The 26,956-nt window shown below is 40.5% G+C and overlaps 1 protein-coding gene across 3 annotated transcripts in view; it reads left to right on the top strand.

The window, feature by feature from the left end:
• ASAH2 (N-acylsphingosine amidohydrolase 2) overlaps positions 1–26,956 on the top strand; it is an 87,443-nt gene that overhangs the window by 47,457 nt on the left and 13,030 nt on the right. For 2 of the 3 annotated variants that reach the window (XM_032883009.1, XM_032883008.1), the window contains 10 exons: positions 4,603–4,723; positions 6,371–6,496; positions 10,982–11,068; positions 12,744–12,848; positions 12,985–13,066; positions 20,012–20,127; positions 21,411–21,505; positions 23,102–23,141; positions 23,913–24,008; positions 26,818–26,913. In XM_032883009.1, coding sequence (XP_032738900.1) covers positions 4,603–4,723; positions 6,371–6,496; positions 10,982–11,068; positions 12,744–12,848; positions 12,985–13,066; positions 20,012–20,127; positions 21,411–21,505; positions 23,102–23,141; positions 23,913–24,008; positions 26,818–26,913 — 964 coding nt within the window. Of the gene's footprint in view, positions 1–4,602; positions 4,724–6,370; positions 6,497–10,981; positions 11,069–12,743; positions 12,849–12,984; positions 13,067–20,011; positions 20,128–21,410; positions 21,506–23,101; positions 23,142–23,912; positions 24,009–26,817; positions 26,914–26,956 lie in introns of those variants that run through there. The other variant, XM_032883010.1, reaches the window with a different exon arrangement.

The following is a 26,956-nucleotide window of genomic DNA, read 5'->3' as shown; positions in this document are numbered from 1 at the left end:
TGGAAAACATTCCTATGTAAGGCACAACCTTCATGCTGGACGTGGTGGCCCAGGTTAGAAAGAATGGCACTTGGGGTGGGTTTGTTACTGTTTTAGAATACGGAAGCAGCTCCATTTTCACACCTGGCTTTTCTTTTTCTGTTTTGGAGTAAGAAGCACAAGAGTGTCTGAATTAAAAGAGGCCCTAGAAAATGCCTCAGTGACCCAGGAGGAGAGAATACTTAGAATAGTCTATATTAATTTGCTCTGTATTGAGTCACAAAGCATAGTCAAAATTTATTACTGTTCAGTCTTAGGAAACAGAGACCCAGAAATTTTAACTAACTGTGCTACAGACTGGGATAAAATCTCAAACCTCTGACCTTCCCTGGTACCTTGATTGTATCCTGCTAACCCCAGAAGGCCCTGCTTTAGCTGTGACCTAATCATTATTTAGAAGTGTTTATTTTATTAAAGATTTTATTTATGTATTAGAGAGAGAGAGAGAGAGCGAGCACATGAGCAGGGGGAGCAGCAGGCAGAGGGAAGGGGAGGAGGAGACTCCCCGCTGAGCAGGGAGCCCGACGTGGGACTTGATCCCAGGACTCTGGGATCATGATCTGAGCTGAAGGAAGATGCTTAATGACTAAGCCACCCAGGCACCCCTTTAGAGTTTTATTAATAGGGGCATATATATCCTTTTATATCCATATTCTAACTTCTTTTGAAACCACTTTCACCTTTCTTTTTCTCTTTTGAACTCTGCTTTGAAGAACATTTTTTTGACCAGATAAAATAAATTGTGAGTGCAGCTTTCTTAAACTAAGAATGATTGCTTTTCTGTGTATCTTTATAAAAATTCATCTATTGCCATAGTACTTTGGTTGCTGTGACAAGCCTGACATTTCAATAGCACATATTCTAAAGGCCAGAGGAGGAGATATATCGCATCTTCTTATTCTGAAATATCAAATAACTTTTTCAAATACTTATTTTTTTCAGTTTCATAGAGAAAAAAATTCTGTTAATTTTCTAAGGCCTAAAATAAATGAAAGCAAACACATGAAAACAATAAGAATTCAAGTCTTTAGTCTAATTAACAGATCACAATTTTCAGCATTTGCTTTCTCTCCAGATATTATTGTTCCTTGATGGTAGGGGACATACCTGATTCCTCTCTGTGTTCTTTGGGGTTTAACACAATCCAACCACTTGCTTGTCTACTAATAAATTCATGCCGATTGAATGAATAGAACAATTGCCATGTCATGTCTCCCTGCCTTTACCCATTCTGCTGTGGCCAGATTAACTATCCATCCTCCAAACCTGCTATACCTCTTCCCATCCCCACGCCTTTGCTATGAATGAGTTTTCTCCAGTGATCCCCTTGCCAAGTTCCTACCCATCTCTGAAGACCCAGCTCAGATGTCCCCTCCGCTGTGAAGCATTCCTCAAGGACAAGATGACGCCTTGCTCATCTCCATGTCTCCAGCGCCTGGCACAGAATCATAGTTAATGAAATGTGTACTCAATGAGCCAGTGAATGAAACAGAGGAACAGAGCCAGTATCCCATGACAGATAAGAACTTGGGCTTTGTGATCTGACAAACCTGGATATTCATGGACCTGTTTCTTGACTTACAAGGGGGTGGCCTTGGTCAGATTACTGCCTCGTTCGGAGAGGTCATTTCCTTAGCTTTACAATAAGGACAATGATAGCATCTGACTCAAAGCATTCTTGTTAGAATGAAATGAGATCCTGAGCATAAAATCCTTCACCTAATCAGTGCTAAATGATAGCTGTTGTTGACAAAATTGTTCTACAGGTTTCCTTCACCCTGGAGAGGTTGCAGTCTGGCCCAATGTGGCTGACCCTGCAGTCCTATCAGACGCAAGTATTTTGGTCCAGGAGCCAAGGAGCTGTCATGGCCTCTACCCCCTTTCCCTTCCAAACTAGATGGAGTAACACTGCTACCTGGAAAACACTAGTTGACTAGAATTTTCTCTGGCACTTGAGTTTTAGGAGAAAGAAACAAACCACACACACACCCCAAAGAAACTAGGGTAAGGGTTTTTTTTTTATTTTTTTATTTTTTAAATATAGAAACTCTGCAAGTAACTTCTAGGAGATGATCTTAGAATTCCCTTTAGCCTAAATTTCCGTCCCTTTACATCATAACAAATACATAACTTGGGGATTGAATTTTGCTTATAGACTGGTGATTTGGTCTAACACTGTTTAAAAGAAAAATTCAAAATGGATGTCAACATGAAAAAAAAAACTCTTATGGAAATTTTCAAATATATGTCAATTTAGCATAATTAGCCTAATGAATCTCCATGCAACTCTTATTCTGCTTCAGTAATTAGCAATTCTCTGCCACTCTCTTCCATCCCTCCTCTACTTCTGGTTTGTTTTTTAAAAGACTTTTAAAAGCAAATACCAGGGGGCACCTGGTGGTTCAGTGGGGAAAGCCCCTGTCTTCAGCTCAGGTCATGATCCCAGGACTCTGGGATGGAGCCCCGCATCCCATCAGGCTTTCTCCTCAGCAGGGAGCCTGCTTCCCCTTCTCTCTCTCTGCCTGCCTCTCTGCCTACTTGTGATCTCTGTCAAATAAATAAATAAAATCTTTAAAAAAAAAGGCAAATACCAGATATCAAATCATTTCACTCATAAATATTTCAGTGTGTAGCTCTATGCAGTAAAAACATAAAAACAGTATAACTACAATCCCCTATCATAACCAAAAAGATTAGCAATAATTTCTTAACATGATCTCAAACCCAGTCTATATTCAGTTTTCCCTGTTTGTACCAATAAAGAGTTTTCACAGTCCTTTCATTTGAATCAGAATCCAAAGAGTTCACAAACTACATTTGCTGCCTATGTGTTTGAAGGTTCTTCTCTGGTAACCATTCTTCTCCTTTTATCCTATGTTATTTACTTTTCTTCTTTTTTTTCAATTTCAATTTTTTTTTTAATTTGAGCATAGTTGACACACAATGTTACATTAATTTTAGGTATGCAATGGAATGATGCCATGTACAATTTCTGTATGCCATGTGCTATGCCCATGACAAGTGTGACTCCCGTCTGTCACCATACAACACTGTTACAGAGCCATGGACTCTATTTCCGGTGCTGTGCCTTTCACACCAATGACTGATTCATGCCATGACTGGAATCCTGTGTCTTCTACTCCCTTTCCCCCATTTTGCACAGCCCCCCAATCCTTCCCTCTCATGCCCTTTACTTCTTCACGAGTTTTTAAATTGATAAACATTTCACAAAACCATGGATGTAGGCAAGAGCTGGCAGCATTGGCTTAGACTCTCATAAGCAGCATGGTAGAGGTTACGGTCTTCCAACCATGTCTCCAGGTATCCACAGTTCATGCCAGTCCCCATTCCATCAACCAGCTTAACCCATCCGTGTTGCCTGCCCAACTTTCATGGGTGTGGTGTTGGCCGTCTCTGACCTACATATACATCAGGTGGGCAATGAGGACTGAATCATGAATGACAGCCTTGAGGGTTAGAAACATCCCTAGTCATTAAGTAAATGTTCAGCTTTGAGCGCTATTACTTAGGTAGGAATGTAAGCTGAGATGCTTAAAAAGCTTTCAGCAAGACTTACATCAATGAAGGATTTTTTTTTTTTTAACAAATCTTAAATTGGCCTGAGACTTTAGGAATGGGTGTCTCTCTTCTCTTGAACATTCATTCTAGTGAATTTGCTTTATAGCCCTCCATTCTGTAGGTCTCTTTTTCACCTTGTGGAGGTTTGATCCTACAAAGCCCACTGGACAAGGTTTCCCGAGATGTGAACTTCAGCCTTGGGCTGCCATTTTGCGTCTCTGAGACACCTTGGAGTGGAGGGAATGACTGTCTAGCTCTCAGGGTTGTTGTGAAGTTCAAGTAAGGTAACAGATGTGAAATTAGTTGGTAAACTGTATAGCTCTACACTTAAACGAGGTATTACTATGCACAAGGATACATCAAATTATGTGTAATAGCCTCTTTCACACCTCTCTGCACTTTCTTTGTCGTGCCTTTCCCCTGGAATGCACTTAAGAATTAATTGCTAGTCATCTGCAGTCCCCAAACACTTTATGCCTATCTCTTTATAACATTTGCCACACTGTATTAAAGCCATTTGTTTACATTTTTGTCTTCTGCAAGATTCTGAGCATGAACTGAGTTTATTCTGTGCTTGGCACACAGCAGAACCTCAGTAAATGTCTACTGAATTAGATAGGATTGATTTTAATAATTATTATGTGCACCTGTCTTAAAGGACAGGGTCTGTGCCTATATAGCGTTTTAGCCATATCGTCTGGTCACTGACCAGTCTTGGGTCTTGTTAAATCTTGTGATATTGAGGATGATGATGAGGATGATGATGATGATGACACATTTATAAAAATAGAGCTTTGTATTTTAAATTTCAGTAAATGATCAGACTTCTGGAATATATGACTAGTCGTTTGGACTCCCCAACAATGGAAGAACCTAAATGCGGAATGCCTCTCATTAAAACAAATTTCCTTTCCTGCTGGGGAAAACATAAGCTCCCAGTCATTGTTTTTGCCCCCATTGTCTGGCTCTTTATTCTTTTTACAGCTGGTTTGCCATCCACCCGGTCAGCATGAACAACAGCAATCATCTCGTCAATAGCGACAATGTGGGCTATGCCTCGTACCTTTTTGAGCAAGAGAAGAACAAAGGCTATCTACCTGGACAGGTGAGAATTTGGGTCATTGGAAGCATCTTCTTCACCCACTTATCACCATTCATGCCATGATCAGAATAGCTGATTCAACTAATGAATCATTGAACATTACATCAAGAACTAGTCATGTACTATACAGAGGCTAACTGAACATAATAATAATATTAATAACAACAATAATAATAATAAAGAATAGCTGACTCAAATCCTCAGTGTCAAGTGTTATCATGGACATCACATACTCACATGCTTGGAGAAGAAGATTTCTCCATCCTCTCTGACAGGGAAAGAGAAATTAAAAATGGCTAACTGTGTCAAATACTACTTCTATGGATGGTTTCATCCAGTTACAGTTGGTTGGATAAGGAAGGACAAGTTCAGGATTTTGGCAATATGGAATAGTTTTTGACTAACTTGGAAATAGGATAAGTTGTGTTGATGTTTACTTCTGTTTTCAGAGCTATGGAGGTATCAAGCACCTTCTGAATAGTGTTAAGAACCCGACTGAGGGCAAGGTGATGCATCTTTTTCACTGGTTCAGATTTCCCTGTTAATGGCGAAATTCCTTTCAAGGAGTTTGTCTTACTTTCCTTCGCTAAGGCCAAAGTCAGAGACAGCCCTAATGCCCCAGACTTGTTTTTTTAACTTTGAAATGCAATGAGGGCTGGAATTCGAGAGGGGGCCAAAACTCAGTCCATGTACTTCAGAAAGCTGTGTAAATTACTGACTACAGACAGCTAGGTGGTGGTGGGGGGACCCTGTTCTGTTTGACCCTGGTGTCCAAGTCCCAAATGCAGAAGAATAGAAGAGGATGAGAGCCCCAGGCCCTTGAGTAGAATAAATATCTAAAAGGTGTATAATGATATAAAAACTATTGGTTCCATGTATATTTGATCTGATCTTTAAGCTCTTTGTTGACCTAATACTTTTTTTTTTTTTTTGAACTTGAGTTTTAGGGAAAAGAAAGGAAGTTCCTGTTTATGATTACTGGGTGCTAGGCAATTTGAGATAGGTTATCTTTTTGGTATAAAAAGAGACATATGATCTCCGACACCTGTTTTTCTCTCTCCCTAAGAAAACTGAAGACACTGAAAGTGGAATGGTAGACCAGCTAGCTGGATTGAGGTTAGGGTCTTGCACCACTCAGAAACATTCTGTGTTGTAACTTCAGGTTGAAGCGATAAGAGAAAGGCTACACAGAGGGAGATCTGGGTGGTGGATGCTATATTTAGGTTCAATGTTGCCAAAGGAAGATCTGGATTCACTATACTGTTTTTAAGCCAGTAAGATATTTATTTTTCAAGGAAAATCTCTGAGCTCCAGATACCATATGAGAATAGCTTGATGAGTCAGCATTTTACAATTTGTTGTTGTAGGCTGCGTTCCTTGTCAAAAATGGTCTGTTGTGGCACAGGTTTGAAACTCTCCTACTTGAAATGGCTTTATTGATCATTGGAATATCATGGGTAACAATATGTATGCAGACTGCCGTGTGAATTTTTTTCAGAAATTTTCTCAGAATGTTATACCTCCTTCTTTTAATTGTCTGCAAGTGATTTTGAACAGTTCACCAGAGTGAACTGAATGTCTGCATTTTTAATGGACATCATTATGGGAAATAAGAAGAAATAAAAGACACTTGGATATTTCTTTTGGCAGGGGCCGTATGTAGCAGCCTTCGCTTCATCAAACCTGGGAGACGTGTCCCCCAATGTTCGTGGCCCACATTGCATCAACACAGGAGAGTCCTGTGATAATGCCAATAGCTCTTGTCCCATTGGCGGGGTAGGTAATCGTGACATGAAATCTTTGTTTTTGCATCTCATATGCATTTTATGCTAAAATATCCACCATTAACTAATAATTATATTTTCCTCAATTGTACACAAGCCTACCAACTGCTAGCTCTAGCTCTTCTCAGGAGCACCCACGAAATTATGATTGGGTAAAATTCTAGTTTTCCATTGGACTGACCACTAAGTTTTTTGAATGGTGAGACAGTTAGCCAATGTCAGAGATACAATACCCTTCCCCAAACTCGGACAGTCTGGAACATTTCGCCTTGGCATTTCTGATGTTCCGAGTCAGTACCGAAATGGCCTGCCTGAGATGTTTTTCACTGATGATAATTTTACTGGATTTTTAAAAAAATATAAGACTGACATTTTAAAAAATTTTCTTTAAAGTCACAAACAAAAAATCTTGCTGTAAAAACTCACACGACATGGAAAACACAGACAGCAGTAGGAAGTGAGTCCTGTTCACTTCCTTCCCTGCCCCACTCCATGAAGAGTTATGACTGTCACACCTCTTCTCATGTACTCCTCTAAGTATTCATGGATAAAATTTTGTAACTTATTTATTGATTTTTTTATTGGTCTGGGATTTGAGTTTTCCACCTCATAGGTCTTGAAAATCTTCTTATGACCCTATATAGGTCTATGTGGTAGGTTTTTAAGACAACAAGAATGAGGGATGCCTGGGTGGCTCAGTCATTAAGCGTCTGCCTTCAGCTCAGGTGATGATCTCTGGGCCCTAAGATCAAGTCCCGCATTGGGCTCCCTGTTTGGTGGGTAGCCGGCTTCTCCCTCTCCCACTTCCCCTGTTTGTGTTCCTTCTTTTGCTGTCTTTCTCTGCCAAATAGATGAATAAGATCTTAAAAAAAAATGTAAAGACAACAAGAATGCGTGTATGTACCCTCATTTATTTAACTGTTTCCTTGCCATGTTCATTTAAAGGTTTTGTTTTTGTTTTTGGTTTTTGTTTTTGTTTTTGTTTTTTTGGCTTTGACCTGAGGAGAAGATGCTATTCTTTGTGTCTATAGAACATGTCACTGTGATATTCCTTTCATTAGACATCATTTCTGGTCTATTTCTTCTATTCTAGTCAATGCCACCCAATGAGTAGTATAGTTTTAACAATTACACCTTTTTATTATATATTACCATTTTTATATAGAAAGTCTGGCTTTGTTATTCTTCATTTGCAGAATTTCCACACATTATGAATTCACATTGAAGATTGCTTGTTAAATTCCAAAATTCAGAGTTGAAATTCTTAAATAAATTCTGAGATCTATTTGCAATAGAATATTATGCATCAACTCAGTGTGTTGGGTTGGAATACTTAATGTGGGAAAAAGCTCATAGTACATGATCTTGATTAAGAAAATCAGCACTTAATATTGCATATTCTTTATGATTGCAGTTGTGAAAATAAATGGGTCCCAGTAAAAACACAAAGTGAAACACACTGAATTGTTAACCCTGGTTTTTCTCTGTTTGGCATTATTACAGGGAGTGTTTATTCTGTTTATCTATTTATTGTTTTTATTGTATTTATACACTTTTATTTTTTTTTCTACCATGAACATACTTGGTAATCATAAAAAATTACAACAAAATCACCCTCTCCCCCAACAGAATGCTGTTTCTCTCTGTTCTGATCCATCCGCTACATTGACTTCCCTCATGTTTGCAAGATGGCAATCAGCACTAAGGGAAGGGTGTCCTTTTCTCCCCACATCTATGGCAGAAGAGAAAACCTCTCTTCTAATCATGGAATAAAAGTTCTTTTTGGTTTCGATTGGGTCAATGGAGGTACACACTCATTCCTGGACCAAAGCACTTGCTGGGGAAATGGTATGTGTTGATTGGCTTGAACTGGGGTTTCTGCCCAGTCTTTGGCAAGGCCTAGGGAACGGCCACGATCACCTTAGACTTATCTGGAACTGAAAACGGAATCATTGACTGTTAAAGAAGAGATGGCTTTCTGAACGAAATCGTGATTCGCTTAAGAAACTGAAAGAGGGCAATGTTGCAATGTCTTTTGCTTTAACACTGCTTCTTCAAGCAGGTTTTTTCTTTAACTTTAGAAACTAGCTTTGATGTAAAAAAAAAAAAAGATATATGCTTGTTAAAAATTCAAATAATATTGAAAAGTTCAAAAAACAAAACAGGTAAACGAGAAGCTCCTAACACAGCTAACACAATTAACCTGTTAAAAATTTAATGACTATCCTTACAGACAGCATTTTCTGTGTCCAGACACTTATCTTCATGTAGAGTTGTTTATAAATGAGGTCCTACCATAAAGCTGTTCTGGAACCTGCTTTCTTGTTTCCAGTGAATATACTTGAAAACATCACTTAAACTAATGCCATAGTTTTCAGCCATAAATGAGTCCACCAGTCCCATACTGATGAGAACATTCTTTCCCTCCATCTCTTCCTTCACACCCTCTTTCCCTTCTTTTTCTTCCTTCTATCACATAAACATGCTCTGGTCTCTATGTGTGTTGTGTGTCGTACATATTTTCACATGCCTATGAGTCTCACTTAAGACAAATTCTTTTTTTTTTTTTTTTTTAAGATTTACTTATTTATTTGGAAGGGGCAGAGGGAGAGAGAGACTCTCAAGCAGACTTCCCTCTGAGCACGGAGCCTGATGTGGGGCTCTGGGGCTCAATCCTACCACCCTTAGCTGAAACCAAGAGCCAAAGTTTAACCTAATGAGCCACCCAGGTGCCCCTAGGACAAAGTCTTAGAAGTGAATTTGTTGTAAAAGAGAAAGACAGCACAGCCCCCAGGGGGTACACATCAGTCCCTTCCCCTCCAACACCCCACTGCAGAGCGTGAGTGACAATTTCCCCAAAACCTCACTGATACCCGGTTTATCAGCCTTTCAGTCTTTACCAACACAACACGCCAAGAGTTCTCTCTTTGTAGTTTAAATTTATATTTAATTACTCATGAGATTGAAAATATTTTATGTTGAATGATCACTTGCACTTCTTTTTTGCAAATTACCTGTTTCTTTTTTTTTTTTTTTAAGATTTTATTTATTTATTTGACAGACAGAGATTACAAGTAGGCAGAGAGACACGCAGAGAGGGGGTGGGGAAACAGGCTCCACACTGAGCAGAGAGCCTGATACAGGAATCAATCCCTGGACCCTGAGATCATGACCTGAGCCAAAGGCAGGGTTTTAACCCACTGAGTCACCCAGGAGCCCCAAATTACCTATTTCATCTATATTCTATTGTGTATCCATTAGGATTTTATTTTTTGCTTTTTTCCCTCCCACCTCTTTTGAGATGTAACTTGATATACAACATTATATAATTTTAAGGTGTACAATGTGATAATTTTGCCACACATATAAGATGCTTTGACTGCAAATAAGAGAAAAACACAACTCAATATGGATGAATCAAAAGGTATTAAGAAGGTAGTCATCCATATTATCTTTTAATACTTTTTAATTTTCAATTACAATATTTAGCCATCTGGTCCATTTAAAAATTATCTGGTATAAGAAGTGAAGTAGAGAGCCAGATTTATTACTGATTTTTCACAAAAGATCATATAGTTGTTCCAGTATAATTTTAACTGAGTTTCAATTTAAGGCAATCATGAACCACAGGCAAGAACAAACAGGTAGGAAGATATGCAGCCAGTGGGGAACTTTGCTTTAGGTCTTAACTCAGATATTAGCTACTTGTACCATCCCTGACAAATCATCCAACCCACCTGAGCCTCAGTTTCCTAATCTGTAAAGGTGCTGCTTGTTTATGGATAAAGAAGAGGTGGTCCATACATACAATGGAATATTACTCAGCCATCAGAAAGGATGAATACCCAACTTTTGCATCAACATGGGTGGGACTGGAGGGGATTATGCTGAAGGAAATAATTCAAGCAGAGAAAGTCAGAAGTATCATATGGTTTCACTTACTTGTGTAGCATAAAGAATAACACAGAGGACATTAGAAGAAGGAAAGGAAAAGTGAGTTGGGGGAAATTGGAGGGGGGGAGATGAACCATGAGAGACTGTGGACTCTGAGAAACAGAGGGTTTTAGAGGGGAGAGGGGTGGGAGGATGGGTTAGCCCAGTGAAGGGTATTAAGGAGGGCATGTATTGCACGGAGCATTGGGTGTTATACGCAGACCATGAATCATGGAACATGACATCAAAAACTAATGATGTACTGCATGGAGACTAACTGAACATAATAAACATTTTTTTTTAATTTTAAAAAGTAACAAAAAAAAAGTTGCTACAATACAATTTCGGAAGACTTTCCCTGCTCCAATGCCATGAATGATTTTGCTTTTCATAATCTGTAAATTGAGAGACTATCTGACCAGAAGTGCTAGCATGTGGCTTAGAAACTCCGCTGACTTAGCCTCCCTTGCAATGCCGCTTGGACCCTCAGCTTGGACCCTCGGCTTACCTCACCGCCCATCTGTCTTATCTCCCTGTTTTGCAGCCCAGCATGTGCGTTGCTGTGGGACCCGGACAGGACATGCTCCACAGCACGCAGATTATAGGACGGATCATCTATCAGAGAGCGAAGGTTAGCCATGGGCCCCACTTCTTTCACCTTCATTTAACGTTGTTCTTTAAAACCCACCGACAGCATTCACGATGAAGTCTTTAATGGTAAGAGGCAGCAAGAGCTTGTTCTGGCCATGGAGTTGGCTGGCACCGGCCCTCTAGGAAGGCTGCTTCCAACAGCATGCAGGAACCTCTCTCTGATGGCTCATCTGACTTCTTACAGGAAGTCTTTTTTAAAACCAAGGACTCGGGAAAACATCCTGTTTCCATCCAGGTGCCTGCCTCAGACGGCATGGTGATAGAGAGTGTAAGATTTCAGCTAACATGGAGTCTGGCATGACCGGACTGATCCAGATTCTCTTGGCTTTTGCTGCCCTGTCACCTGACTGTTCTTAACATCTTCGGTGACAAGGCCACACTGAGCAGGACAGCTCCCCATGCCTGCAATTTGCCTTCAAATTAGTTCCTAGTCTTCAATATGCCCCAACTGTCCATCTTCTATTTTCTTCTCTTTTCTTTTTTAAGATATTTTTTGATGAGGAGTGAATCTGGTCTGCAGTGAGATTTTGAAGAGTTGCTCTCTGCTTCTCCCTCTGTGAAATTGTGGCCCCATATTTTGCCTCCACTCTTCTGAAGGCAGATTTCTGAATGAAAAGATGGAGGGTGACTTCAAGCTGAGATCTCTCCCGTAGTTGGATCTCTCTTCCTTTGCATGGCTAACTCGTACTTTTGCTGCGTATGTGTGAGCCCATGCATTGTTTCAGTAAATATTTTGCTCCGGGGTCCTGAAATGTCTCAGGAGCAATGAAGGAAGAACTAAAGCACCCTTAAAAACGTGAGGCACCAGCCAGCCTTATTGCTACAGTTTCTTTCTAATTACTGTGGTATTATCAGTGGATGGTTCTAGATTAATAGATTCTATTTAACATTTGCCCCCATGACAGAGTTTGGTGTCAGATGTTGTTACTGTTCTGGGCTTGGGAGTCACAGGGATTTGTCCCATATTCCAGATTCTCTCAGTAAGGCACAACCTCGCTCCTAATCAGGGAGGCAGCTGGTGTTACTGACAGCTTGCTCCAAGACGCCCCCACTTGGCTGTCAAATTGGGGATGGGAGACCGGCAGGTGTCAGGAAAAGGGGCATGTGGTAAGGTGGGACAAGCTGTTTCCAAAACGCTGACTCATATTTCCCATAAGATGGAAAAAGCATCAATTAACCCTACAGGAAAAAAAGGAGGAACCTCAAAGGGTGGATGGTGGGGGAGTGCAGAGTCTTTCTGGCCCCCTATGGTGCCAGCCCTGTCAGAGGACTCCCCGCTTCTGAGGGAGAATCCCTGAGGTTATGCTCTCATCCTGGCAAAGAGAGCCTCTTCCTCATCTTAAATTTTCTTGACTGTCTTTCAAGGGAGGACTTTTGTGCCACAGCCTGTATCACTAGACTGTCCCATTTGTGGGGGAGTGGACACAGGTCCAGGTCTCAGGGACGAGGGGCATCTGGGAAGCAATGGGGGTGGGCAGAGAGAGCCGCGTGGGTAGTGGCCATTTTAAGCAGCCAACAAAACAAAACATGGCGGACAGATGCTTCTCCAAATGGTAATTATTGGGCACAGCTGGTACTATTCATTTGAGGTTGAGGTACTATTTGAGGTACTATTCTGGGAGGCTACTAATAGTAAGCCTGTGTGGGTTTTCTAGGAACTGTATGACTCCGCCTCCCAGGAGGTCACGGGACCACTGGTTGCAGCTCATCAGTGGGTGAATATGACGGATGTCACCGTCCAGCTCAACTCCACACACACAGTAAGTATCACTGAGTCACGCGATGATGACCCAGAGGTAAAGCTGTGGTCTGATCTCATGACTTACCGGAAGTTTAACTTCTTCTTGTTTGTGTTTACTTTGTATTTTTGTGTTGTTTTAAAACTCTCACCTTTAGGCAAAAACGTGTAAACCCGCACTGGGCTACAGTTTTGCGGCTGGGACCATCGATGGATTCGGGAGCCTTAATTTTACGCAGGGTAAGGTGCCGTCGGATAAAATCTGTGGTTCCGGGTTCTGAAGCTTCAGGGTTTGGAAGGGTCTAATGGTCACCATGCATTTATGATTTTTTACTGTTATTTTTAGACATGGGGGTGTGCGTGCTTTCCAGGTGTGTCCGTGGCATCCAGATTTCCCAGGGATGCGTGTCTCCTGGAACTTAGCTTCCACTGATTCAAACGGAATCGGAGACAGCTTCCCCTTGCATTTCAGTCTACAGATGGATGGTTTTTAATGGGTCTGGGACAAGGGTGGACTTGGGAGGAGTACAGAGTGGGATTGTCATTGTACCTTCAATGATAGGAGTTCGCTCTACCGTCTGCTAATGAATGCCTTTATGGAAGCCCAGAGTCCTCCAGGCAGAGGTCTTCAGGAGCCCAGACACAGGCTGCCAAGTCCTCTTTCTATGTGCATTTCCACAAATTTATGACTGAGGATTGTAGGCTTCCTACTTTCATCCTGATCATCTCCGTAGTAACATGCGCTGTGAAGTAGGGAAGATGGAAAAATATTTGAGTCTCACCTGTAGGAAACATTTCAGCTTCTTTCATTCCTGCTTTTTATATATTGTATTTTGGAACAGTTTACTGACAAATTGATGAATACAGTTGCAATTTGAGACATTTGCCTCATCTTTCCTGGTAATATTTCATCCTGGGTGGTCTAATTTCCTAGAACAATAATTTTTAACAGCTTTATTGAGATGCATTCACATACTGTACAATGTGCTATTTAAAATGTACAACTCTGTGGTTTTTAGTATATTTTCAGATATAGGTAACCATCCCCATGGCCAATTTCAGAGAATTTTCTTCACCTCAAAAACAACCCTGGACTCTTTAGCTCTCACAACCCCCTACCTTCATCTCCTCCCGATCTAAGCAATCCCTGATCTTTCTGTCTCTCTGATTTCTTATTCTGGACATTTCCTGTAAGTGGAATCATAAAAAATGTGGCATTTGTTAGCTCATGCTTTCGAGGTTTATCTGTGTTGTACAATTTATCAGTAGTTCATTCCTTTCTGTGGCTAAACCCTTTGACTCTTGCACAAATCCCATCTTCCCCACACCCTAGCCCCTGACAAACCATCATTTTACTCTCATTTCTATGATTTTGGCCATGTAGAAGCGAGAACCTCTAGTATTTGTTTTTCTCCATCCGATGATTTTACTGTTGCTTTCCAATTTCAATGCCTTTTCTTTCTTTTTCTTGCCTTATTGCTCTGGCTATGACTTTTTTGAAATTGGGGATTCAGGGGTGCTGACTTGTTAACAGGAAGACACACTATCATTCCTCTTTTGAGAGAAACTATTATGTTTTCAACCAGAGAAATGGGCAGAGGCCTCTCTCTCTAAAACATGGCTCATGTTAAGATGTTACTCTCTGGGACGGGCCCCCAGTCTTGGCAAACATGCGCAAACATGCCCAGCCTGCTGTGTTCCTTTGCAAGGAGTAGAATCTTATCAATAAGATTCAAAAGTTGAGACAGGCCAACTTTTCACCTATAAACACCTTATACTAAAAGGGGGAGGGGAAGAAAGCACAAATAAGAGTTTAAGATATTTGAGTCCAGGTTTTTCAAATATGAAGAATTTTTAACCAATCCATTCTTAAATTTTAAAATTCTTGACATTATAGAACTGGAATTTACTAACATCTACTCTTACCTTTCTTAGTGACAGACAAAATTCAAAAGCCAAAAACCCAAAGCAAAACTAAAAACAGCTCTTAGTTTTGTTTTTTTTTTTTAAGATTTTATTTATTTATTTGACAGAGAGAGAGAGAGAGATCACAAGTAGGCAGAGAAGCAGACAGAGATAGAGGGGGAAGCACTCTCCCTGCTGAGCAGAGAGCCCGATGTGGGGCTCAATCCCAGGACCCAGAGATCATGACTTGAGCCCAAGGCAGAGGCTTAACCCACTGAGCCACCCAGGTGCCCCCAGCTCTTAGTTTTATTAATTGTTTCAATTGTTTTTCTGGTCTCTATTTTATTCATTTCTTCTCTGATCTTTGTTATTTCCTTCCTTCTGTTAACTTTGGGTTTTGTTTTTCTTTTTCTAGTTCCTTGGGGTATAAAGTTAGGTTGCTTATTTATTATCTTTCTTTTTTCTGTTCTTTTTAAAAAAAGACGTATTTATTCATATTAGGGAGAGAGAGAGAGAGAGTCAAGCATGGTGGGGAGGAGCAGAGGGAGAGGGAGAGCAAGAATCTCAAGCAGAGTCTTCACTGAGCGCAGAGCCTGACAGAGGGCTCAATCTCATGAGCCTGAGATCACAACTTGAGCTGAAACCAAGAGCTGGACACTTAACTGACTGCCCCCCAGGTGCCCCTCTGTTTTTCTTAATGTAGGTGTTTAGCATTATAAATTGTCCTCTCAGAACTTCTTTTGCTGGACCCCATATGTTTAGGTAGACTGTGTTTCTAATTTTATTTAAGTTATTTGTCATTTCCCTTTTGATTTCTTCTTTGACACATTAGTTCTTCAGTAATGTGTTGTTTAATCTCCACATATTGGTGAAGTTTCTAGTTGTCCTCCTATTGTTGATTTCTAGTTTCATCACCAAAAACAGCTGGTATTATTTCAGTCTTCTAAATTTGCTAAGGTTTGTTTTGTTACCTAATGTATGATCTCTCAGATGGAGGGTGTTGTGTGCACTTGAGAAAAATATGTATTCTGCTGTTGTTGGATGAGATGTTCTGTATATGTCTGTTGGGTTCATTTGGTCTAAAGTGTGGTTCAAGTCCAGTGTTTCTTTGTTGATTTTCTGTCAAGGTGACCTCTCTATTGTTGAAAGTGGGATAAAAAGATCCCTACTATTTTTGTATTGTTCATTTCTCCCTTCATATCCTTTCATCTTTGTTTTATATATTTAGGTGTTCTAACATTGAGTGCAGAAATATTTCCAATTGTCATATCACCTTGATGAATTGACCCCTTTATCGTTATATAATGACCTTCTTTGTCTCTTGTTACAGTTTTTTATTTAAAGTCTGTTTTTTCAGATATAAGGATGCTTCTCCTCAGTTTTGGTTTCAATTTGTATGGAATATATTAATCCAACCTTTCACTTTTAGCCTATGTATATTCTTAAAGCTGAAGTGAACGAACTCTTGTAGGCTGTATAAGGTTGGGTCTTCCCCCCACCCCATTCAATCACTCTATACCTTTTGTATGGAGGATTTAATCTATTTCCATTTCAAGTAGTTAAATAAAGGCTAGTACTTACTAATGCCATCTTATTAATTATTTTCTGGCTGTTTTGTAATTCCCTTGTTCTTTCTTCCTCTCCTGCTGTCTTCCTTTATGATTTGATGCTTTTCGGTAGCACTGTGCTTTGATTCTTTATGGTTTGCATATCTACTATAGGTATTTGCTTTTTGGTGACCATGAGGTTTACATAAAACATCCTGTAGTTATGACAGTCTATTTTAAGCTGATAACGTAACTTTGATTGCATGCAAAAGCTATCCTTTTATTTCCTCTTCTCATATCTTATGTGTTTTGATGTCATAATTTACATCTTTTTATATTATATATCCATTAACAGATTATTGTAGCTTTATTTACTTGTTTATTTTTAAAAATATTTTAATTTATTTTTTGACACAGAGAGAGATAGCAAGAGAGGGAACACAAGCAGGGGGAGTGGGAGAGGGAGAAGCAGGCTTCCTGCCAAGCAGGGAATGCTATGTGGTGCTCAATATGGGACCGTGGGATCAATACTCGAGCCAAAGGCAGACACGTAATGACTGAGCCACCCAGGTGCCCATAGCTTTAGTTATTTTTTATACTTTTGTCTTTTAACCTTCATACTTGAGTTTAGTGATTTATATACTACCCTTAAGGTATTACAGTATTCTTAATTTAATTATGTACTTACCTTTACCTGTGAGTTTTATACTTTCGTATCTTTTATGTACTATTAGTATCCTTGTATTTTAGTTTGAAGAACTCCCTTTAGCATTTTCTGTTCCATAATTCATGTAGGCTTCCTTCACTCTTTTTTATTTTTATTTTCCTCTTCTGATTGGATAATTTCAAATGACTTGTCTTTGAATTGACAGATTATTTCTTCTGCTTGATTAAATCGGCTATTGGTGCGCCTTACTGTGTCGTCATTTCATTCTCTATATTCTTCAGCTTCAGAATTTCTATTCTTTTTAGTGATTTTGTCTGTCTATTGAACTTCTCATTTTGTTCATATATTATTTTCTTGGTTTTGTTGTCTAACTGTGTTCTCTTCTAGTTGTTGAGCTTTTTTTAAAAAAAAAAAAAATTTCAAGGGGCACCTGGGTGGCTCAGTCAGTTAAGCCTCTGACTTCAGCTCAGGTCACAATCTCGGGGTCCTGGGATAGAGCCTCCCATGAGGCTCTGGCTCAGTGGGAAGTCTGCTTCTCCCTCTCCCTCTGCTCCTTTCCCCTGCTTGTGCTCTCTCTCTCTCTCTCAAATAAATAAGTAAAATCTTTTGAAAAATTATTTCAAATTATTTGTCATAGATCTCCATTTCTTTAGGATCCATTATTGGAAAACTATTGTGTTCCAATGGTGGTATGGTTTCCTTGACTTTTGCTGTTTCTCGGAGCCTTGAATTTTGTCTGTATATTGGATAAAGCCACCTCTTTTAGATTTTGCAGACTGGTTGTCGGGGGAAGGACATTTACCCTCGGGGGTGTGCAGGGATATAGGATGGGCGAGCCGTGGTAGTTCCAGATCCAGGGTAGGGCAATTGGCGTAGTGTCCATGCAGTCCTTTTTAGCTTAGGTCAGCACCGGTGAAGATCACATGGGTCCTCAAACGCCAAGGCCATGGGTGTCTGCAGCTGCCATCCGTGCTCTTGGGATCTCCAGGCTGCTGCTGAAATCCTCCTGATCTCTTTCCCCACTTGGGGGTTGTTATGGCCGAGGAGCTCTCTCCTGGGGTTCGGTCGGGCTTGCGGGTGCCATTACAGTAGCAGAGGCACTGATGGCTGATGCCCATGGGTCAGTGACAGGTCTGCGATCTGGAGCAGAGGTGCTCATACAGCAGGGGCAGCTCCAGGGTCCGGGCCACGGGCTCTCCAGCAGCAGTAGAGGCTCCACGCCCGAGTTGTGGGTACATGTGGAGCAGCTGTGCAGCTGGGGATTGGAGCACAGGAGCTTGCCGAGGACAGTGTCCAGGATAGCTCTCAGTGGTGGCTCCAGTGCCTATGATTCAGGTACATATCGAGCAGTTCCCAATCCAGGGTCTGGAGCACAGGCACATGTGGTGTTCCTGCAATGTTGGGTTCTGACATGGGTGTGGATGGAGCAGGTGGAGCTCTGCAAACAGGGGCACTTGGGGGTGGGGGCTGCAAACCTGTTCCCAGGGTGGTGTGTAGAAGCTCCTTATGGGTGAGGAAGCAACAGCTCATCCCCTGGGGCGGGGGCAGTCCATGGTGGTGGTGATGGCGGTGATGGCTCTTGGCGATCCCAGTCGTGAAAGTTGCTGGTGTCCTTTGTGGAGTAGGCTGCTGGGGTCTGTTTTTGTCAGGGGGGCTGTTGAGTGGCAGGGACTGCTGGGGTCCTCCACGGAGCAGCCACTGGGTGCTGGGACGGCATCGACCATGTGGCTGAGACTGAGAGTCTCGGCGCTTCTTTGTTCCTCGCTGTTTGAGCTAAGTTAATCCTTCCAGGGGTCCTTTCTGGGTGATTATTCCATGTTTTGTGCTATAGGTTCTTAATTGGACTCTGGAGCCCTCCTGGGACTATCTTCATTTGTGAGCCGCTAATTGTGGTTTTTCTGTGGGGTGACAAAGGCTTATATTTTCTTTCCCTTCTTGCTAGGTCCCTATCCTCTTTTTTCTTAATATGGGCATTAACACTATAAATTTCCCTCTAAGCACTTCTTTTGCTGCCTCCCATAAGTCCTGGTATACGGTGTCTTCATTTGTATTTCTCCAAAAATGTTTTCATATTTTCTTTTAATTTCTTCCTTGACCACTGTCTATGATTGTGTTGCTTAATTTCCACATATTTGTGAATTTCCTAAATTTTCTTCTGTTATTTATTCCTAATTTCATTACTTTGTGGTTGAAAAACGTACTTTGTATGATTTGTACCCTTTAAAGTTCACTGGGGTTTTTTCATGGCCAGTGTATGGTCGGTCCCAGGCAGTGTTCTGTATGAGCTTAAGAAGTGTCTGTTATGTTCTTGTTGCGTGGAGGGAGGTATGAGCAGGTACCTGGTACATCCACTTGGTTTCTTGTGTTGCTTGCATTTTCATGGTCGATCTTCTGACTGGTTGTCCCATCTGTTACTGCAAGTGGGTTATTAATACTCTAACCATGACTGTTGAGTATCTCTTTCTCCCTCCATCTCTGTTAATTTTGTTTCTTGTATTTTGGTGCTCCATTGTTAAGTCATACATGTTTATAATTGTTATATTTCCCTAATGGATTATAGATTCTAAGTTTGTAGGTTTCAGAGTTAACATAACTTTCCCCCTGATTATGGCATTTAAGTGTGATTTTTCTGTAGATAAATAAGTGGGGAGTTAAGAGAGCCTCGTCCTGTGACCACAAGCTGAGCAATCAGTACTTCAAGTTGGAGGTGTCATTTTTAGTTTTTTAAATGGGGAAAGGTGATTTCATTCATAGATCTATGGTTAGTTATAGTGTATTATTTTTCTTTGCAACATAGATGAGGAAGAGCAATGGAAGTAAAACTTTAAGGACATTGAACAAAATACTCTCTCTTATTCTATCAGCCACAACAGGGATCTAATTCAATAATGACTCCTATTTTAGGATGCACAGGAAATTTTACCTCTTCTATTATTCATACTGTTTGGAATTATTGGGCAACAACCTTAATAAAATCTTTGCAATAAAGGCATTGTCGTACATTTGTCAAAGTGATGGCATTGTTCAGAGGGTTGGAATCACACTAATCCTAACATTCCTAAATAGGGACAACAGTAGGGAATCCATTTTGGGATACTCTTCGGGATCAAATCCTGGGCAAACCATCTGAAGAAATCAAAGAGTGTCATAAACCAAAGCCAATCCTCCTTCACACTGGAGAGGTAATGCATTTTGACTATCATAGTAAGATTAGTATATTGTTATTTTAAAACAGAACTTGTCAGAGACAAATGATAGATCTTATGGACAGAGTTCTTATTTAGATATTCCCACATCAAATTTTTAATATTAAAAATATGTACATTAAGAATCCAAGGCATAAGGGGTATGATTATTAAGTATTGTGACTTAAAATTTATGATAAATAACTAGAATGATGAAAACAGTGGTAAAGGAAGAATTCGATCAACATATATCTTATTCAGGATTCATTTTTGTTTACTCCAGGACAGGAGTTCACATATAATTCTCTGCAGAGGAAAACATCCTCAGGTCATTTAAAAAAAAGGGACATGTTCATATCTCAATTTTCTCACAACTCAGACAACACGATCAACTAAAGCAATAGTCTTTTTTTTTTTAAAGATTTTATTTATTTATTTAACAGACAGAGATCACAAGTAGGCAGAGAGGCAGGCAGAGAGAGAGGAGGAAGCAGGCTCCCCGCTGAGCAGAAAGCCCGATGCGGGGCTCGATCCCAGGATCCTGGGATCACGACCTGAGCCGAAGGCAGAGGTTTTAACCCACTGAGCCACCCAGGTGCCCCAAAGCAATAGTCTTTTAATACTCCCTTTGGACCATGGATTTTTTACATTCTAAACATCAAAAGGCCGTGTCAGTGTTTGTAATATAAATTACTGATGGAGAAAATATTTTTGAGTAAAGTTCCCCCCCTGCAACATGCAATTGAAATTCTTCAGGAAAAAGAAAGAGGAAAGAAAGGAATCGAGGGAGAGCTTCTACACTAATCTGACTAAGGAAAAGGGTAGATTGCCTTGGAGAAAACTTGGCAGAGTAAGGCAAGACTTGGTAACTGCAAATTTTTAAAGTGCTATGAGAATACAAAGAATAATGATTAAGTTAAGCTCTTCCAAATGTAGAATTATATATCCATGTTGGCAAGGATGGTCACCACGGTGCTCCAAGAGAACCCTTGGTTACCTGCTACACATTGTGATTCTAGGACACCAGATCCACCAACATCTTCAATGATGAGGAAGGAAGTCAGGTGAATACATCTGATATCATGTTATGACCAGTTTGAGTATCTCATACTACCTCATTCATTAGATAGAAGGTCTGTGCTGATAGGCTAAAACACCCAAAACAGCGGGACACATTGTCAATCTTTTTATCCATAAAGGAACTTGTGTGAGCATCTTCTGTCTTTTGCCCATAGAAAGAACAAAATCCCTAACACAGTTTTCATGTTTTGGGTTTTTAGTTGACAAAACCTCACCCCTGGCACCCAGATATTGTTGATGTTCAGATTGTCACGATTGGGTACTTGGCCATAACTGCCACCCCTGGGGAGTTTACGTAAGTCTCCTTTGTTATTCTGTAGTTAAAATCGTAATCATAGTGTATGTGTTTCTGTTGGAATTGCTTCTTCTCACAGGCCATAATTCTGAACTGACTCCTTTGTATCTCAAGCTGCCATTTTGGCAACAGTGACAAATATTTCAACCCTCTTTCGGTGCGCCTCTGAAGAGTAAATCTTTTGCTGTGTATTTCGAGTGGGTAAATTGTAGCAAACAAACATTTGAAAAACTGCTTGCAAATGTAAATGATGTGCATTACCATGTCAGCAGAAAGACTTAAAATAGTATCAAAATACAGATACTGGAAACAGTTGAAGTATTAGAAGCAGGAAAGATTGAAATCTGCTCCTTAAGCAGTCTTCTCTGTTTCAGTAAGTAGCCCTTTTATAGCTTTCTAAACCTTGGAGTCATCGCTGAATTCTCTCGCTTTTCAATTTCTCCCACTTTCAGTGTCACAGCAAATTCTGCACGTTCCGCCCAGCCACCATGAGCTCTCCCCTAGGTTACCGCCATAACCTCCCGTCTCACCGGCTTGCTTTCTCCCTTTACTCCTCTATAGCCTTTTCTCAATACTGCAGTCAGGGAAATCCCTTGAAAACCCAAGTTTAGCCAGGGCTCAGAATCGTCCAATGGCTTCCCATCTCACTCTGGGTAAATTCTTAAACCCTTACAACATCCTGCAAGGGCCCCATTGAGATTTTCCCTGTGCAACCTCTCTGATCTGATTTCATACCCATCTCCCCCTTACTCACCCCTCCGTCAGCCACCTTGGCTTCATCGCATCGCTTCAAGCATACTCCTGTTTTAGGGCTTATGAACTTCTGGTTCCTTCTGCCTAAACACTTACCCTCCTTTCGTCACCACAGCTGGCTCTTCTATTCCTTCGGTTCTCGGCTCGGATCTCTAACGGAGATGCTCATTGTACTGACATAGGACACTGTCCTCACCACCATCACCACCACCACCATTACCACCGCCACGGCCATATTCGCACAGCATTAGCACCGGCCTCATCATCACAAGAACAACCACCACCCCCTGTCATCCTTACCCTGCCTTACATTCCCCATAGCACCTGCTGTCCTCTCACTCCTTATATTTGCTTGCTGACCATCTTCCTCTCTGGGATGTAAGTTTCCTCCTGTTGAATCCTTAGCATTTCAAAGTGGGCCTCTTCTGTAGTAAGTGCTCTGTTTTATTGAAGGTTTCAATGAGGAAAGAAATGATACATTCTTCCTAGGCAGGAGCGATGCATTCTCTACCTGCTTCAGTTTTTACTAACATAGAACATGAATAGTTTACTTCTGCGGAAACAAAGAATGGAAAATGATTGTGGTCTTTGCCAGTGATATTTATTGATTCCCTTTCCCCCCTACAAGTTGTCTGTTTCCAGTTTGGGATTTATTTTCAAGATAGGACAGTTAGGGACAAAAAGCTCAATTTTTGCTTTGCTTTGCTGTAGAGCTCCTATGAAACTTACCATATTGTATTATGAGCCAGGATTACACCCGTCTCTCACTCTGAGTTTTTCCTGTATTTTTTGCATACAATCTGAGTAGGAAAACACTTAGATAAATCTGTTTTCTTGACTCAGGACCATGTCTGGACGGAGACTTCGAGAAGCAGTTCAAGCTGTAAGTTAAAAATGAAATTAAATGTCTATGCATTTATATTTGATGAAGAGAAAAGAATTCCCTATTCCTGTAATCTGATACCTTTTAAATTAATCTTTGCTGAGATGACCAGAGTTTCACAGTTCCTGAAAGTAATACCTAGAGGTGAATATGAAATATTAGTGGTATAAGAACAAGTTTAAGATTATAAGGGAACTAGAATCAGGTTTAAATAATTTATTGCTCTTTATATATTAACAGTTTAGAAATTGATGATGGTCTTATGGATTAAATACCAAATCACCGTAAGTACCTTAATATCATGAAGTCCTCTCTAAATAAAATCTAACACATGTTAAGAGTTCTGTATCTTATCTCTATTTATTTATATTCAGGAAACATTGCAAGTGGTTCTAGAATGACATAATCAACAGAGATCTTATTACTTGGAGTTGGAAATAACTACTATGGTTAGTTAGTATCCATTTAGGAGATGGATAAAATATCTGTCATTCAGTAATAAGACAATTCTCCACCTGCAAATGTAATCACTAAGATGTTCATGGGTCCATCGACTTGCTCAACTGTAGTGTAGTTATGGCTCTAACTTTTCCTCAAGGACTCACTGTACTTCTACATTCATTGGCAGTTCTGATCATTATGAGTGATGTTAGGAGAGACACCCTCCACCACCACTGCTCACATCTAGGATCATATGTTAAGTTTAACTGGGCTGATAATATACATTACAATGGAGAGTAATTTTATCGGGCTCTACCTTTCCCCGACTAGGAATTTGCAACCAATGGGATGGAGAATATGACCATCGTGATTTCGGGTCTGTGCAACGTGTACACACATTATATTACCACCTTTGAAGAATACCAGGTAAAGTGGAAAGTTCTCGGTGTTTAAATGAACTACCCCCTCATCAAGATTCTTGTGTCAAATGCAGGTTTTCCTTCTAGACTTCCTTAATGGTGTTTTTGAGAGATGCTTTTGTTTTGGGAAAGAGGAGAGGATGATAAGCCAGAGTTTGTATTGGGGCATTCTAGGTTTGCCCTTTCCAAGTTCAAGTCAGAATTCGGGTCTTACTGATGTCGACTTTTTCTGAAATAAAGTATTTCATCAGGGGTACTGTCCATAGTGCATTTAGTGCCTGAAGCAGAGAAAATTCCTGCTGATACTACTATTTATTGAATGTACTAGTTCAGCACTTTGCAAATATTATCTTCAGTCATCTTCATAACAAGCCCTGGAGTAGGGTTTTATTATATCCATGACATAAATTAAGAAACAAAGTCTCAGAGAATTTAGGAGAGGTGATGTTTCTTTGATTGCAGATAGTGCAGACAGTAGCTCAAGTACTTTTTTTAAAAAAGATTTTATTTATTTATTTGACACAGAGAGAGAGAAAGATCACAAGTAGACAGAGAGGCAGGCAGAGAGAGAGGGGGAAGCAGGCTCCTGGCTGAGCAGAGAGTCCGATTCGGGACTCGATCCCAGGACCCTGGAATCATGACCCAAGCCAAAGGCAGAGGCTTAACCTGCTGAGCCACCCAGGTGTCCCCAAGTACTTTTTAACAGTAGTTGTCAGAAGCAAGGGAACCGTCTAGTTCCCATAGTTCATTTTTGCTGATATATCTGCTTGAATCTCTTGGCAGTCCAGACAGAGGCATACAATCTACTTTTTTACAAATGTCCCATGATGCCAACAGTGGCATCTGCCCTGTGGCCCTCTATTGACTTTCCTGAAACTCTCTGCCTTCTAGGAAATTCTCTTGAACAAAGGTTCTTAACTGAGGCAAACTTGGATGAGAATACTTTTCATTTATCCATTTTTTTCATTTCTCTGTAACTGTTATGTAGAATTTCCTTCAATTAGGAATGTAGGTAACAAATGGCAATAATATTAACAGTAGCTCTGACTTTGTCACCAATAGGAACCACAGATACTTTTTATATCACAGAGAGTTATTACAGATTTGGAAACAACTCCCCTCTCATCACTATTTTAAAATCATAGTAGTTACTAGATCTGCTACTAGATCTTGTTACTCAGTAAAGAAGCACAAACATTACTTCTTGTTCAGTAAAGAGGGACAAACATTATTCTTCAAACATTATCTTATCACAAACATGGTTTATTTTTCTTTGATTAAATATATTTCAGTCTGATTCATTTCCTTTGTCAACAATGTATTTCATTTTATACATTTAGAAACATTTACTCTGAGAGGAGTTCACAGGTCCCACAGACTGCCATAGGAGTCCAGGGCACAAATAAGGTTAGGAATGCCTATAATGTCTCTCAGGGACATGTTCCTTCAAGGATTAATATTAATTTATTCACTAATTCATCCAACAGATATGGGTTGAGACAGATACTGTACTAAGCACTATCTGGGCATAACAATAAGTAAAAATCCACCCCTACCCTCAAGAGTACTAGGATTTAGGATCTAGTGAAAGGCAGAGAAGAGCAAGTAATCTCATTACTGTAAAAGGGATGCATAAGGTAATAGGAAAAGAAAGAGAAAGTGCACTAGTCTTTAATAGGTGTTTGAGAATGGAGACCTGCAGATTTTTGGGAAGATGTAACCCTTGTCTAAGTTCTTGAGAATGAGTAGGACTAGTTAGGGAAATAAAAGTGAGGGAGGAATCCCATAAGGAAGAAGCTGGACAGGCAGTGGTCTGGGGGTGCTGAGTTAGTATGTTTGAGGGGCCATGAGTAGTTGAGAGTAGGGAGATGAGAGCTGGTTGATGGGGAGGTTTTCGTTGGTAGAGCATCTTTTATGCTCTGCTACAAAGCTTGACCTCAATAAGGAAGGAGGTCGTTTTGGAAAACGGCAGTAGAATTCCAAGGAAGGAGTGTTCTGATCAAATTTTGATTTAAAAAGGTCACTAGGATGACAGTGTTGAAAAACAAATTAGAAGGCCAAGTGTGGGGGCAAAGAACTGATTAGGAAGTTGTCCTTATCTGGATGAGAGCCAAGAGTCTGGCCACAGTAAGATCAGGAGAGACAGAGGAAAATGAAAGAATTCAAGAGATTCCAAGTAATGGTCGCTTGGAGACTTTCAGGATATAGGATGAGGGAGAGGGAAGAGTCTAAGATGGCAGAAGGTTGGCATTCGCTGGGATGATGGACGTCGCAGGGAGAGCAGGTGTCTTTGGGGTGATGAGTTCCACTTTAGATCTGATGAGTCTAGGATTCCTGTGGAACAAAAAGAGGCTTGCTGTTCAGTATATGGAGATGTATCTTGTTCGGTTTTATAGCTGTGTGATGGTTAAATGTCCTTCTCCAGACAGTACCATCAATGCCCAATTTCCTCAGGAGTTACTGAGACCCTCACTTCCCTTATTTTTTCCCTCTTGCTGTGCTCCTTGAAGGCCAGCATTTATATTTTAAGATAGATTTAAGATAGACTTAAGCTCAGGAGCTATTCCCCTCTCTCAGATTGGATGGACCAAGAGTCCACATGGTATAAACCAGGAGAACCCATTGTTGATGGGAGCCATTTATTTGAGCTGGTAAGTGGAAATGCCCACCGTCCTTTGTCATGATTAATCTTGAATTATGCCAGTTTGAATTATGTGAGATGTCCAAACTCACACCCTTCGTCTAGGACGTTGCACCTCTGTGAATGCGTGGAGATACACAGAATGGTGTAAGACTCAGTCCTGTGTCTCCTGCAGGCTCAGCGGTATGAGGCAGCATCTACAATTTATGGACCACACACTCTGTCCGCTTATATCCAGCTCTTCCGAGGCCTTGCTAAGGCCATTGCTACGGTAATCAAAACACATATGCTTGTGTGTCTTGGGAGAAGGGAGA

Source organism: Lontra canadensis, unplaced genomic scaffold, assembly GCF_010015895.1.
Source record: "Lontra canadensis isolate GAN:19392208 unplaced genomic scaffold, GSC_riverotter_1.0 scaffold85, whole genome shotgun sequence".
NCBI classification, from domain to species: Eukaryota; Metazoa; Chordata; class Mammalia; order Carnivora; family Mustelidae; genus Lontra; species Lontra canadensis.
The sequence above is the reverse complement of the archived record's forward strand: the minus strand, read 5'-3'. Positions and strand labels throughout refer to the sequence as shown.